The sequence below is a fragment of the Homalodisca vitripennis genome, unplaced genomic scaffold (genome assembly GCF_021130785.1).
Source record: "Homalodisca vitripennis isolate AUS2020 unplaced genomic scaffold, UT_GWSS_2.1 ScUCBcl_909;HRSCAF=3852, whole genome shotgun sequence".
In the NCBI taxonomy this organism is placed as follows: domain Eukaryota; kingdom Metazoa; phylum Arthropoda; class Insecta; order Hemiptera; family Cicadellidae; genus Homalodisca; species Homalodisca vitripennis.
Window position 1 is genome coordinate 114,340 of NW_025777063.1, and position 15,615 is coordinate 129,954.

At 32.7% G+C, this 15,615-nt stretch overlaps 1 protein-coding gene across 1 annotated transcript in view; it reads left to right on the forward strand.

The window, feature by feature from the left end:
- LOC124371112 (folylpolyglutamate synthase, mitochondrial-like) overlaps positions 1–15,240 on the forward strand; it is a gene marked incomplete at its 3' end in the record, with an annotated part of 34,335 nt that extends 19,095 nt beyond the window's left edge. The window contains 4 exon segments of the mRNA XM_046829426.1: positions 417–666; positions 6,531–6,667; positions 12,748–12,928; positions 15,096–15,240. Coding sequence (XP_046685382.1) covers positions 417–666; positions 6,531–6,667; positions 12,748–12,928; positions 15,096–15,240 — 713 coding nt within the window.
- Positions 15,241–15,615: the final 375 nt, after the last annotated feature.

Consider the following 15,615-nt stretch of genomic DNA (forward strand, 5'->3'; position numbering starts at 1 on the left):
AGTGAATGAGTTTCTCTCTAGGAAGAACAATGACCTAACTTTTGCAAGTCTAGTCTAACTCAACATGTATTTGAAATTTGAAGACTGTATTGACGCTTATCAAATCTTGATGATTGTGAATAAAAGATGTTCTCTCTCTCTCTCTCTCTCTAGCAAGTTAGGGTTTTCTGAGAAACCATCTTTTATGCTGGCGCTGTTGAGTGTGAAACTGAATTTTGTGTCTTTACTTGACAGGCGAGACTGAGTTTAATTTTAGTCATTAGAAGGAAAGGCTACTAGAAAATTCTACTTACATTTGGGTGTAATGAAAATGGCCAATAATTGTCAAGAGGAATCTTTTGTATATTACATATAGAATGTGAGAAAGATTTTGTGATATTATTATGTCACTATTTGTTTACATGTGATTGTTACAGATCTGGAATTACCTTAGATCAATTAGAGAGAGAGTTATCTGTAATCCATGTGTCAGGTACCAAAGGGAAAGGTTCAACTTGTGCCATATGCGAATCAATTCTTCATTTCCATGGTTATAAAACTGGTTTCTTCTCTTCTCCTCATTTGGTTGCTGTTAGAGAGAGAATACGAATCAACAAAACTCCCCTAACAGAAGCAGTTTTTGCACAATATTTTTGGAAAGTGTATAACAAGTTACAAGTAGAGAAGGTAATTTAATGGTTTATTAGTTAATCTTATTCTACATTATTATTATAGACATTAATAATATATTATGGGAAAGTTGTACTCATATTCAGGTTAATGGCCTAAAATTTTTATAGTTCTTAATGTTATGTCATACCTTTTCAATTTGCATTAAAACTTATTTTTTTATTTATTTGTAAAATTTACCCCTTTCATGGTTTTTGATATAAAACTATGTTAATAGCGATTGCATAAAAGTGTTCTACAGTGGAGTCCCGCTAATCCGAACGTCGGTTAATCCGAACGTCGGTTAATCCGAACAGGTCCAGGAGGAATTATTTATAACGATAATGAACAGTTATAGGAACTAATTACTTAAAAAATGAAAATGGGTGCATCATTTCGTACATAAACAAAGAAAACTTTAATTTAATAGACATACAGTATTTTATTAAGACAAATTGTGAACGGTACAGTACATAAATAATGAAGTTAAATACAGTACCAAATTGAAACTTATAGGTTAAGTATGAGTTAAATTACTGTATTAATAAGTAAAATCAAACAAAAATTGGACGTACAGTACTGATATTATTATTGAGTACAATATTAATTTTTAAAAGACATAAATTCAGTTATTGTCTTCTGTCGCATTGAAGAGAGTCTATTGGATGACGCGTAGTTTCACCATCGTGTCATAAACATGATATCGGCAGGTGTAGCAGTAGCCTGTTGCTCTAAGTATCGTAGTGCAAGGTTAAGCGCTGCTGCACCGTCTGCGTGTGGCACCAACTCTCCTTTATCACCCAGGTTCTCGTCGTCCCGTAGCGCGTGGACCCGTACAATATCCAGTACGCTCACATTAATAGAACTCTCACACTAAATACGGTAAATGTGCTTAGTATTCGCAAACACGTTTATTTGTCAAGAAATACAATGCAACAGTCAGAAAACATATTTTAATAAAAAATGTTAATAATTCTATAACAGAATAGACCCATTCTCAAGTTTAAAACCGTAATTTTCTGTAATTCTGGATAATCCGAACAATCACATAATCCGAATAGGGCTCGGTCCCAATTAGGTCGGATTAACGGGACTCTACTGTACTTACGTAATATTACGCATTGTAATATTGTTCCTGTTTTATTCTGTTGTATGTTGTAATATTGCACAAGAAGCATTTGTATGTCAACCGTGCATTGTGCATGTAGGTCTGGAATTTTTTACTAGATGTCAGCACTTGCTGGGTCCTCTGTCATGAGTGTTTGCTTCTAAATGAGTTCGCTGTAGTCACACAGTGCAGACAGCTACCTTGTGTCGTTGTTGTATGTAACCCGGAGTATTTATTGTAGTGTTCACTTTATCATAGAAATATACAATGCACAAGTAGACGATTTACTTCATTGACGTGATGATGACACGGATAGTGAAAGTAACTTAGTAGATAATATTAAAAAATAACAAAAATTTTAAAAGAACACTAAAAATAATTTTTTTTGCATAAAAAAGTATAAGCTCTACAAACCTCTCTCTGTAAAGAAAAAAAACAGCAAAAACAAATTCAATAAGACAACCAAGTTTAAGGTACAAAAAGAAAACTATTAAGTAGTTTAACACATTTCTTAAAAATTATTCAATAAAGAAATAACCTACAACGTCTTTGAGTTTCATGAGATTTACAAGAAGTTTCCTCCTTTATTTACTTTTCATACAAAGTTTACAAATCTCATCAGACACAGGTAATTTCATTAATTTGAAAGTATCCTTTTGGCAAAGTAGATCTTCAGTAGTCACAACTTAGCACTCAATAAGAAAATATAAAAAAATTTGTAAAAATTAAAAAAATTACAAATACCAACAACTATAATCACTTGACAAAAACCAAATACTTTTTGAAAGCCCAATATAAATTAAAGCTGACATACAATCCCAACATTTTTATGTTATGTTAATCCTGAAATTTCGTTCTATTAGATAAATATAAATCTTAAAAATACAAAGAAAGTTTAAATTGGACAAATATAAATATTTTTATAAAAATGTGTTATTTAAACATTTTTTGAAACATTGTTTTTATAAACACTTTTGTTTTACTGTGTTGAGTATTAGTAGAGCTCAATATCTCAACTGACCTATGGACTCTAAATTGTGCATTAAACTTCAATTCTATAATAGAAACTCTGAGTTTGATGATGTTGCATCTCAGTTCGTGGGATTTGACTGATCATTATTAAATATTTTTTCATTGGTCTTATGGGTAACCATAATGGCAACAAGAAATTATAAGAATAAATACATTTTTAAACAAATTCAGTAGAATCATAGGAGATTTTAACATATATGGTATTAAAGATTTATAGCCTAGCTATTCCAACACATAATTATAATTTTATGTTGACTTGGTGTGTAGATTTCTATTACTTATACACTAATATGGTACCCAATTTAATGAACAAAAATGTGAATGATTCATGTAGCAAGATATCTTGAAAAATATTTCATATATAGATTTAAAATGTTACATGAAACTTTATTTCTAGATACACATGAATGAGTTCTATGATGGTGCATGGCCAACCATGGAATTTGGAAGAGCGTTGTTGAAGCCTATCACTTGGTAGGCTGTCAGTTTCATTTTTGTTACCATCTTCATTTAATAACTTTTACATGTAATTAAAATTATATACTCAAACACAGTACACCTGTACCTACATATCTTGAATAATAAATTTGGTCTTAATTGGATCATAAGTCTCTGAGTTATGAATTTTCAAAGTTACAGTTGTGTGAAAAATGCTAAATACCAGTACTCGTTTTTTGTTATCACCCACATTAAAACTGGAAGTTATTGTTTGTGTATAGTTCCCTTTATATATCTCAAAGCAGAAATTAACAAGCCAAATTTCAATGTTCCTCCCTTTATTGTAGCTGCACGAGTTAGATTTTGGTTAACTTTCAAATTCAGGCATCTAAACTTTATAATCAGAAAGTAGTATCATCATAAAGCAATAAGATAAGTCCTAACATATCGGTAACACGTTGTTTAATAGGAGAAGACAGAAAGGTCATTGATAAACAGAAGAGATAAAAGGAGACCCAACTAGAACTGTTTTGAGATTCTATTAATTCGTTTAATATTTCTATGAATGGACAAACAAATGTTTTTGATTTTAATAAACAAATTTAAGGCTGGTAATAACACACAGGTTCAAAATGTCTAATTTACAATCAAAATTAAAATTAATATGTAAAAAATAATTTTTAAATCGGAAGATGCTAGTGACATACTTAAAAATTGACATATAATCATTCCTTTTTTAAATGTAGAAGGGCTTCCATCTTAAAGTCATAAGAGATATAAACAATTCTTACAACTGAAATTGCTAGAAAATGTGTTTACTATATTAAATATAAATTCATTTTTGGTCTATGTTGTGAAAAAGTTTGAGATAGCCTAAAAGGTACAAATGTTATGTATTTTAGAGCAGAATTGAAAAGCATTTTTCACAGATGTCATTAGAACAGTGTTTTTTGTGATTTTTTATACCTTGTAAGGTTTGAAAATAGTGGCCACACAAAGTTTTGAGAAGGCACAATAACATGAATGAGGTGAATATTGAGTTTAGCTCTAGTTCACCTTCTTAGTGCAGTATCTGGAGTCAGATTCCAGACTCATCACATTCAATTAACCGTTTCCACCATAAAACTCAAGTCACATTAATAGTAAATATGATAAATACCATAATTTCAAATTAAGTACAATCAACTGAATCCATACCTTTATAAACCTCTTACATGGTTATGAGCATTAAATGCTTGTGAGGTTTCAAGATAATGGATCTTCTAAATTCTTTAAAGTATTATAAACATAATGATTCAAATGATTTATTCAGCTGACCTACAAATTGTAATCAACGAATTATACTAATGGAACGCGCTCTGGGCCAGAGAAACCGAGCTGAAATCCTGTGCTGCGTTCCGAGTCTGCAGGCGCTGGAAATGGGCAAGAACTCACTCACTCCGCCCATATGGCTGGCATTATAGTAATGGTTTAACATCACTTTAAAACGCCTTCTAGACTTAATAATATTGTTAGATACCACAATTTATTTATTATTAAATAAAATAACAAAATAACTGCTTTTTGCCGTAGATTTTTATTTTAAGTTAAAAAAAAAAAAACAGATTTTTGTACAATATCAAAATAACTGAGATTTTGATTTGGTATTTTACTTATGAAGTCGGAAACGAAGATTACAGACGTTTAAATATTTTCCAGGTGAAAAACAACTTTTTTATTGATAGTATTTTATTTCAAAGTAAAACTGCATAAAATGTACAAACTCTAATGGCTGTTGCATATGACATGGAAAATAAACAAATGTTGGAACTGCTTCATTTTTTAGACATGTTCTTAGTGTGTCAGGGAAAATTAAATGGTAATCATGTTTGGTAAAATGTTTACTGCATAAAAAAGTATGTTTTGTTGGCTTAACATTTTTTTCTCTTTGTCACATTAATCCACTTTTTTAATAAATTGTCGTCATTCAATGGAAAGCTAAAACAAGAAAATTAACAAATAATAAAATACATGTAGCTGAAAATCACAAAGATCCAATAATTATAAAGTAGAGTAGGTCAGTAGATATTGTTTTTAGCAATGATTTATAAGTTTATGCATTTATAAGTGCTATAACGACCAACATTGATATCATGGATCAATGCGGATGAAATAATTGAGTGAGAAGCATGTTTTACTCAACTATATAATTATTGTTCATGATTAAAAAACGATAGCTTATTAGGTTAATTTACTCATTAACAGTCTTACCGTACTTTTAATTATTTGGGTAACCCAGTTAATAATTTGGCAATACAGAAGATAATATTGGTGAGAATTACTCTTTTGGAAGTTGCAAATAAATATTGACATGATTGACACAGTAAGAACTTACTTGTGAAAAGAAATGTGGTTGTCTTTAGTCCATCTGGACGTGCAGTTGTACGCAGAGCAACTCTTCACCATATCACGAAATAACAAACATTACTAACATTGACAAATAAACAGAAAACAAACTAGTTGAGTTGCTCATATTAGACGTCTTGACGTAATAAACAGGAAGAGTTGCCAAACAATGCAAATAACAACAATATTTTTTGTTTCGGCATGAAAAAGCGTGATGCCGTATCGTCCTTTGATCGTCGCACAACTCGGTGAGTTCTTGCCCACTTTAAGTGCGCCTGCAAGTCCATGGATACACCTGAAACGCACAGCTGTGTGCGACCGGAAAACACAACATGTGGCTTATGGGCAGTGTGCGCGTTCCAGTAGTATAGTTCGTTGATTGTAATAGGCTATGTGTAGGGGAAACAACATTCAACTAAAGAAACTTAGCTGCATTTAATAATTATTAGAGTCCTTGCACCAATAAATGTACATCATGTCATACACTAAAAATATAAATAAAACTTAACATTCCTGCAGGTATTAAAAAAAACACTAACCAGCATTTTGTAAAGGACTACATCTAAGAAAATAAAGATTTGACTGAGAATTAAAAACTGTGTGCATTAGTTCAGGATTGGACCATGCACTCTACATACAACACTAAACACATGCAGAAATTATAAACAAATTAATTTAAATAACCATACATAATAAAATGCCAACAATTAAAATCATCATTCTATAAGTATTGTACAAATTGGAATTTGGATTTTTTTTGTAAGAATGGTTTATTGAGTTCTCATTGTAGTAGTCTTTTAAGTTAGTGATAATGTCCTTATTCATTCATAAATATTATTGGTTAATACAAAAAACTTGGTTTTTTAATTAATTGGCTGATTTTAAAAACCTCAAATTTGGAAATTTAATTTTGTTTCAGGAACACGCAAATGACATGCCCTCATATTTCAAGTTTTTGACTGTTATGGCACTCAACGTTTTTGCAGCAGAAAAAGTTGATGTAGCAATCATTGAAGTCGGAATCGGTGGAGAACTGGACTGCACAAATATATTCAAGTGAGAGTTGTAACAGTAGGAATTTATAAATCACATTGAAGGTATTGAATATGTGTGTAATTAAATTAGTAAAAAAAAATTTAACTGTGTTAATTTTTATTAGAAACTGAGTGCAACTTTAAAAAATTAAAGCGGCTTTAAAAACATTGTGTTTTGAAGCTGTTCAAAGTGTTTTTATTGTTATGAAGAGTAAATATTTATCCTCAGTTAGCTTTAAAAAGGTTAAAACAATCAGCTTTTACCACAACTTATTAGTTTTCAGATATTTTATACTTTGATGTTATTGAACAGAAATTAATTTCATAACTATACTTAAATGGTTAATCCAAATACTACATCCATTTGTATAGTGATGTAGTAAAAAAACCATATAAAAAACTTAAATAACCACAGATAAAGTTTTTAAATAAAATAAAATATTTAAAACTTCTTTCCTAGACTGGTACATTTATACGTCATAAGAAAATTATGCCATGAAAATCAAATACTATTAATTAGGTAAATGGGTACTTCTTTTTTACAGATCATTCAACATTACATAGATACTTCCGATATCAAAAACCTAGAGCAAAGAGATTAATAGAGAAGGTGCTATTTTCTAAGCTTCCATGTACTTTGAAATTACAAATAAAGTTAGCATTTGAAAATCAAGATTTAAAAATTTCTGAAATTTTGAATGAAATAGTTTAATTGATTTTACGTTAAAGTAACCTTTTTATGGGATTTGTAGAACAAAATTGTCTTAAAACTCAAAATTTCCTTTCTTTATTGTAGCTAAGATTTATAGATGACATTTTTGTAGTCTGGAATCATGGGTTAGAGAAACTTCATCATTTCCTTGATAGTTTAAATAAATTTTCATGTATTAACTTTAATTGGAATATTAATCACTAAATCGTCACTTTTTTGGATGTTGAGGTTTTTCTAAAAAATCGTATTTTAAAAACCAAAATACATGTTAAGGGTACTAATAAAATTAATTACTTACATTACCATACATAATGGTGATTTACATGACATGTAGCTGCCATCCAAATCATGTAAAAAAGTCCATTCCAAAAAGTCTTTCAATTAGAGCCGAATCCTTATGTACAAACGCTTACGATTTCAAAATTTACAAAAGCAAACTTACTAAAGCTTTTTCTAACAGGGAATACCCTAAAAAACTGTTGAACCGGCAGCTCAGACACCAAAAAAAGGTTACAAATATTCCAAATCACTTCCAAAATGATCCTAAATTTATAACAAAAGTTTATCCTGGTTTGCACAAATTCAATAAAGTTATGAAAATTGGCTATGAAATTTTAAAAACTCGCCCTTAAGTGAGAAATTCCAGTTAATTCCAGGTGTCCAGGCCACCTAGAATAGTATTTAAGAGACCTAAAAATTTGAAGAATATGCTTGTAAGGCCCGAAATTAAAGTTGGAAAAAATTATGAAAATTTATCTTTTGGCTGTGAACCATGTAATAAACCACGTTGTGGTATTTGCAAAATTATGGATAAGACCGATCAATTCCAAAGTAGCGTCACTAACAAAACCTATCCAATAGCTGGTAAATTGGACTGTACCTCAACAATTCAATTTACCAGCTAACTTGTAGGTTTTGTCCCAAGGGCTACATTGGGCAAACCTCAAATTCTTTGCGGGTAAGAATGACCTGTCACCGTTTTTCTATCACTCACAAAGACGACAAAAAACCAGTAGCCTTACACGCTATTCACCATAAGAAAAGCATTGAGGGTTGTTATAAACTCAAAGCCATAAGAAAAATTACACCTTGTGAAAACAGCTCTCAAAATGATTTAAATTTAAGGAATAATGAATTGGCACACCAACTTATATTAAAATCGAAACAACCATATGGACTTAACATTCGCTAAATTATTGTTTTCCACTTGAATAATTAGATTCTGATATACAAATTTACCTAAATTCAAAATTATATTATATTATGTTATTATTGTTAAATTAACAACTAATCAAAACTTGTTTACATGTCAAAATTGTAATTACATTTAGAATGTTTATTATCAGGTGTTTCTTCTTTTGTTTGTTTATTTTATTCTGTGTATGTTTTAACCCTCTGAGTAGCAATACTTTTTTCTCCAAGTGGCAGGACATTTTTACTGGTTTTGTATGTTCACAAAAGAAAATTTGGTACTTTGGGATTATACCGACCACACCCAGACATGAATCGTTATTTAACATTTTGCTTCTACTGATTACTAGATTAGCGTTAGAAGACTATTTCGTCAGTATAAAACAGGAATTGTCTTATCGCAAACCCCTCCCCATCCTCAGACAGAGGTCAAAGTCGAGCGTCTAGTAGATAACGTGATTGCAGAGCCTCGCCGCCCGTTCAGCTGGTGCATCGCTTTGTTGTACTTTCGTGTTTTACCTCTACATTTCTCCAAACACAAAAATTTAACAAAAACAAACATTTACCAAACTAAACTCTTTATTAAAAAAACACTCAAAACTTGTTTTTATTCTTGATCACATTCCGCCACCCAAAATGCGAGTGCCTCCGGCCATCAGCGCGGGCTTCGACAGCACCTTCGGTGCTGCCCCGCGCTGATGTCGACGAAAGAAAAACATCCCTCGAGATAGTACCTATCAGTAAAATATCAAATTCTAGAGGGGCTAATCAGAAATATAAATTGAATTGAAATGGAAAGGCAATTATGTACCGTGCAAATCACGTGATGCCGCGCGGCCTGCCGTAATCAGGATTCTCGAGAAAGATAAGATAACAGCGACAACAATACCGATCACAATACCTGGAAATGCTTGTAAGTTTGTAATTTTGTAATTGAAGAGTTGTTTTTTCGTTCTATCATGTTTGTTTCTATAAATTTCTATTTTTGTGTTCTTCATACTGGTGTGGTCGGTATAATCCCAAAGTACCGAAAATTTATATAAAATACTGTGAATTATATAGGTAAGACATATCATGTATCAATTTAAACTACATAACACACAGAATAGAATGGTAATTATATGAAACACTTAGCTTGGATTGGTTGTAACACTGACACTGCACAAAGTCTGGTACATGAGCAATCCCGTGAGTAAGATCTTCTTTTGGTCCAGGAGGTAGTTTCTGTTGGTGGATGGACCGTTTGTAAGGGTTCCATTAGTGCCAGCATATCTATATAGTATATCAAAATAAAATTTGGAATCTGGTCTTTCTAACCATACCTAATATATAGCGTTTAAGTCGCGGCATAACATCAGAAATAGCGGATCAAAAGAGGCTTACATTAATAGACACTAGAGCGTCTCTGCCACTCGCGAACGAGATTTAATAGATGCTCAGCATCTCACCACTTGGAGGGTTAAAAGTGTACTTGATGAAGTTGTTAATTACAACGAAATATTGTACATCAGAAAATTTTAGTTTTCTATTGAAACTGCTCTAAGATAACATATATATATATATATATATATATATATATACACACAGCTCTGATAACACCACTTTGATAAAAAGACAAATAATTTAGGTTTAATAACAGTGTTTAAATGTAAAGTACATGTCAGACTACATTGTCTCTTATATCTGCACTTCTAGCAGTTACCCACTCCTTTGCACATAATTTAGTAGGTTCTGGACGTGTATGACCATTACTGGTTTGAGTGAATTTTATTTCTGACGCCAATGTTGAGATTTCCTTGTTGCCACGATCAAGAAAATACGTTAACATTTTATATTTATGGCTATTCTAATTTACTTTGTTAGATAGTAACATTATCTTTTAGAACTAATACTTAATATTTGATTAAAATGCACAGCTAAAAGTACGTTAACAAAGATACTACTCGTTTGTTTCCTTTTTAACTGAAAAACATTGGTTATATTCTAGAACATTTAGAGCTGGAATTAGTACATTAGTACAAAAGCACAGTCCAGCACAGTTCTCACCTAATCGCTGAAGTCTAAAACAACGAAGTTTTAAAACGAAGTTAAAAATATTTTCACTCACTATAAGTGTAAACAAATTTAAAATAATAAACAATGTTTACACAGAACAGTTGATAACATTAGAAATGCTCTTTTACTTAATATTTCAGAACTTTAGAGGGATTATGTTGCTACTTTAAAGACCAGTGGGGCATAGCCTGGAGGGATTTTAGAAATAAGAATATGCATATATTCATCCCAGAGACCTTTAGAATCTACATGTCAAAATTTCAGTTGTTTGAATAGTTTATGGGTGAATAAAAAATCAAGTTAATTTTACAGACACAATAATTCAAGTAACATTTAATAAATAATACAAATTACTTATTAATGATGGTAATTACTGCTGATATTTAAAAGTTGAATGATAGAAGATTTAAATTGTTTTGTAGGCTGAGGTATCCTGCGATAAACAACAAAATTAAAAAAGACGCAAGGTACACGTACATGTACTTTATTATAAAGTGGTCTAAAATTAGAGCTTTAAGTTCAACCATAGATAATTCATTTTAAACACAAATATACATCTTAACTTATTGCCTTCAAATAGTGTTTGGCTAAATAACAATCGTAAATGTTTCGTATTTGCAGTTAAATACCAATATGTAGGTGCTTTGAAAACTGTGATCTTCTAAATTTAGTTAGTGGCCACTCTGAACACTTCGGGGTATGAAAAATAGATAATAGCCGATTCTCAGACCTACTGAGTTTGCATATAGAATTTGGTAAAAATCGGTAAAGCCGTTTTGGAGGAGTAAGGTAACCAACATTGTGACACGAGAATTTTATGTATAAGATAAAGCTAAATTATCAGTACTCTTAGATTACTTAGACGTGAAAACGGTCCTTGGATGTGCAGTGGACAGATGTCGCTGCGCGCGCATATGCGCGGCCCGGCCCGCTCACCGTGCAGCGCTGTCAGTCAGTTCTATCTGCTCTACGAGTGAAGTGTCTATTAGCGTGACTGAAAACATACGTATCAGTTGTTACAATGGACAACGCAGGTGCTTCGGTTTCTTAACCTGTAAAAAAACCTGTTATTCACAGTCAAGCATGCGAAATAATATACAACGTTTACAATTATATGCAGAAACACTACCCCGGAATGTCAGGAAAACAGCTCAGACTAAAAGTGGCAGATGCTTGTGGGAAATCATCAAGTACCGTGTATAGAGTTTTAAAAGAAAGTGAAAATTCCCCTGGAGAAACAAAGAAATTCACCACTCCCCATAAAAGAAGGCCAAGAAAAAAGGAAAAGAGTGATTTCGATGATTTTAATAAATGCTTACTAAGAAGAGTGATAAACGAGTTTTCACGTAACAGAAGAGGAAAGTCCAACATTAAAGGGTATTTTAAGGGCAGTGAAAGAAAGAATACAATATCAAGGGAGTGTATCTAGTTTAAGAAAAATTATTCTGGACGTAGGTTTCAAGTGGAAGAGGGCAGAAAATAATCTGAAACTCCTCGTAGAAAAGTCAGATATTCGGAATTGAGGTTAAATTATTTGAGGAAAATTCAAGAGTTTCGTGAAGCAGGGCATAACATTGTATATATGGATGAAACTTATTTTCACAGCTCTTCTGCGGTCTCCAAGACTTGGACAGAAAGTGAAACCAAAGGTTTAAAGAACCCAATAAGTAAAGGGAAACGGTGGTGATTGTTCTCCATGCTGGTAGTGAAGATTCATAAGTTTTTATTATTCATTAAATATTTATTCATAGTAATATTTTATTTTGTTAACCAGCAATATCTTGGAGTCGTGTAATTTTAAGGGAGTACAATGCCTAGACACGTGTATCAGCCCAATGTCTGCAGTAGTGCTAGTAGCTGCCGGCCGCACCTGTCGTTCCGCTCCTCTTACCCACCCCGCCCCACCCATCTCCTCAAACTCCACACCCCTCCATGCGCGAACCGTTTCACGTCTGAGTAATCTATCTGTAATAGATTGGATTTCATTTCATATATAAGACACTTTATTAAAAATTTATTGAAATTATAAAGTTTAGTTGTAAAATTTACAGATATATAAATAGCATAGTAAAAGTTGTTATTATACATGTCTTAACAAAATCATTATTATTTATAGAAACCATTTATAAAGGAAATGATTACAGAAAACCTGCTGTAGTGGGTATCACCTCCCTTGGATTAGACCACACGAGTCTGTTGGGGAATACTATTGAAGAAATTGCTTGGCAGAAAGGTGGGATCATGAAGTTGGGAACACCAGCGTTCACGAGCCCTCAGTTAACGCCAGCTTTAGAAGTGTTAAACCAGCGTGCTGTAGAGAAAAAGGTACAATATTCATATCTTCATCTTAAACTGTTGTCAATATAAGTTCCCTGCTTAGTATCATCTGTTACGTTAGACTTATCTGAAGTACACAAGGCTATCAAAGTTTTAGATGAGTCCAAGGGTTGTGGGTCTGAGTCTATTCCCCAGCGTCTGAAATACTGCTGTCAACTGATAGAATATCCTCTCACTAGGATACTCAATAAATCTTTATCAGATGGCATATTTCCTAATGTCATTAAAAGAAATTTCGTTGCTCCTATTCTCATAAAGGGTCCAGTTAATAATGTGAAGAATTACCGCCCCATTGTTATAATTTCAGTTATCACCAAACTATATTCGAAAAGGTCTTCCTCAATAGGACACACTTTTCCTTTTCTCATCAAATTACTTTTCATCAACATGGATTTATGCGTGGGTGTTCTTAAGCCACAAACTTGTTGACCTTCCAGTCTGACATATTTGATGCCTTCGTTGAGTGCTCCCAGGTCGATGCTATCGAACTTGATTTTGCCGAGGTTTTCAATCATATAAGTCATATACTGTTGTTAAGAAAGAAACATGTAGATTTGCCAGCAAATTGCTTGACTGGATCTCTAGGTACTTACATGATAGGACACTACAAGCTCTCTTTAATGAAACTCTCTCTTGCTCATTCAAAACCACAAGGATCTATATTGGATGTAAGGATCCTTACCTGTTCAACATATTTATTAATGATGTCACAAACCAGCTGCGTTATAAGTACTTATTTTTCGTTGATGAGATCCAACTTTATGAGAAAATTTGTTCAGCTAGTAACTGTGACCTTCTTCCAGCTGGACTGGATTGTATTGTGGAATGGTGTGGTACTAACTCGATGTCCTTAAACAAAGACAAATGCCTATGCATTACCTTCCATCTCAATATTAGCCCTTATCAGTGTGATTATAACGATGCTATCCTCAAGCATACATCAGAAGTAAGGGACCTGTATGTCATTTTGTAAAATCTACGAACTGGGAACACCAAGTTCATGCTGCCTGCATCAGTGCACTGCCTTCGCAGTGGTCTCAAGCATCGCCTCCATAGAAAATTCAAAAGCATATGTTTTCTGAAGCTGCTCTACTCTTCGTTTCAGACCTCAGGTGGTGTACTGTAGTATCGTCTAGGCTTCTCATCAGGCCTACCTAAAATCTGATCTTGAAAAGGTTCAAAATTGTTTCTTCCACCTGGTGGGTACCCATCTTGGGCACACCAACACACTCTTGCTTGATACTGTCCATTCTTCTCAATCTGTTATCCTTTGAGAAAAGATGTACAGTTCAGGACATCATGTTCTTACACCACTTAGTTAACTCCAAGGTGGACTGCTCCGACCTTCTCTAGAGAATTCATTCAGAGTCTCGCATTCTTTGCTAAACCAGTCGTCTTAACGAACTATGCCAGGAACAGTCCTCTGCTAAGGATGTAGGAGTGGGCGAACTCTATCTCCGAGGATTTGGACCTCTTTCATATGAAAAGAGGCCCATTCAGGAATCGTCTGCTGATCCCCCTACATTAAATACACACGTACATCCATATACACGCACCGCATGCTGTGATAATTATTTTACACTAGTAATTGCTAGTGTTTTTGTTTTCCTTAATTCTCATTTGTTGTTATCCTTGTAATGTTTTTCATAGTTATTAGAAAACTATGCACTTTTTGAGATTTGTTTTGATTTGAATTTATTAATATTTATTGTCGTTATTGTTATGTTGCTGCTGTTTTATAGAATAAATAACTGTAATTATTGTTACAGTGTTTGTTTCTAAAGTAATGAGACTGATTGCTGCACAGCACCCCAGTCGCCAGAAGCACACTGAGGGGTGGCCCTGTCCAAAGTTCAATGCAGTTAGGATCAAATATGGAGCTAAATCTGTTCTCGAGTTTTTGACACTGTAGAAAATGTAAAAATCGAGCATTTACTGTAGCGTCACTTAAAAACTAAATTTGTTTTTATTTGAGAAAACCATTTTTGAGACATACAATTTAAAGATACTTACATAGGTGATGTCCCCTCAAGGGCTTAAGTTGAGGATTCCCAAATAAATAAAAATAATGAAAGATAAAAATACACTATAGAATTGCTTATGATATTGTATTTGTAAGCTACAAATTTGTTCATGATTTGAATTTTTATTGTAGTGTCCACTCTGGGAGGTGCCTCCTCTTAGTGAGTATGACTGTGATGGTCTCCAGTTGAGTATTGGTCTCAAAGGCGATGTACAAACAATAAACACATCACTGGCTCTGCAGTTATCTCGGGCCTGGATCAATCGGCAACAACAAGGTATATTTCTGTGTTTTGTTGTTTACACAAATTTATTTACATACATTTTGATCATAACTAGTGAGAGTAGTCCTGTGTTTGAAATAAAGTTAAATATTTCGTAAACTGTGAGATTCTTCTTGCTTAATCCGCAATATCAATGAAATTGAATGACGTAGGTAGATAGCACTAAGAATATTATCATTGATTGTATTCTGATTTGCACAGATTAAAATCTGTAGAGACAGTGGACAATTAATTAGTTTTACATAGAAGTTCTAGTTTTAAGTTACAGATTTTATCATTGACAGCTTCCAGTTAGATAGTTTACATAACAACAAAAGTTTCATGATTTCATTTCCTCTATTTTATTTCTTTTTAATTAAAGAATGAAAT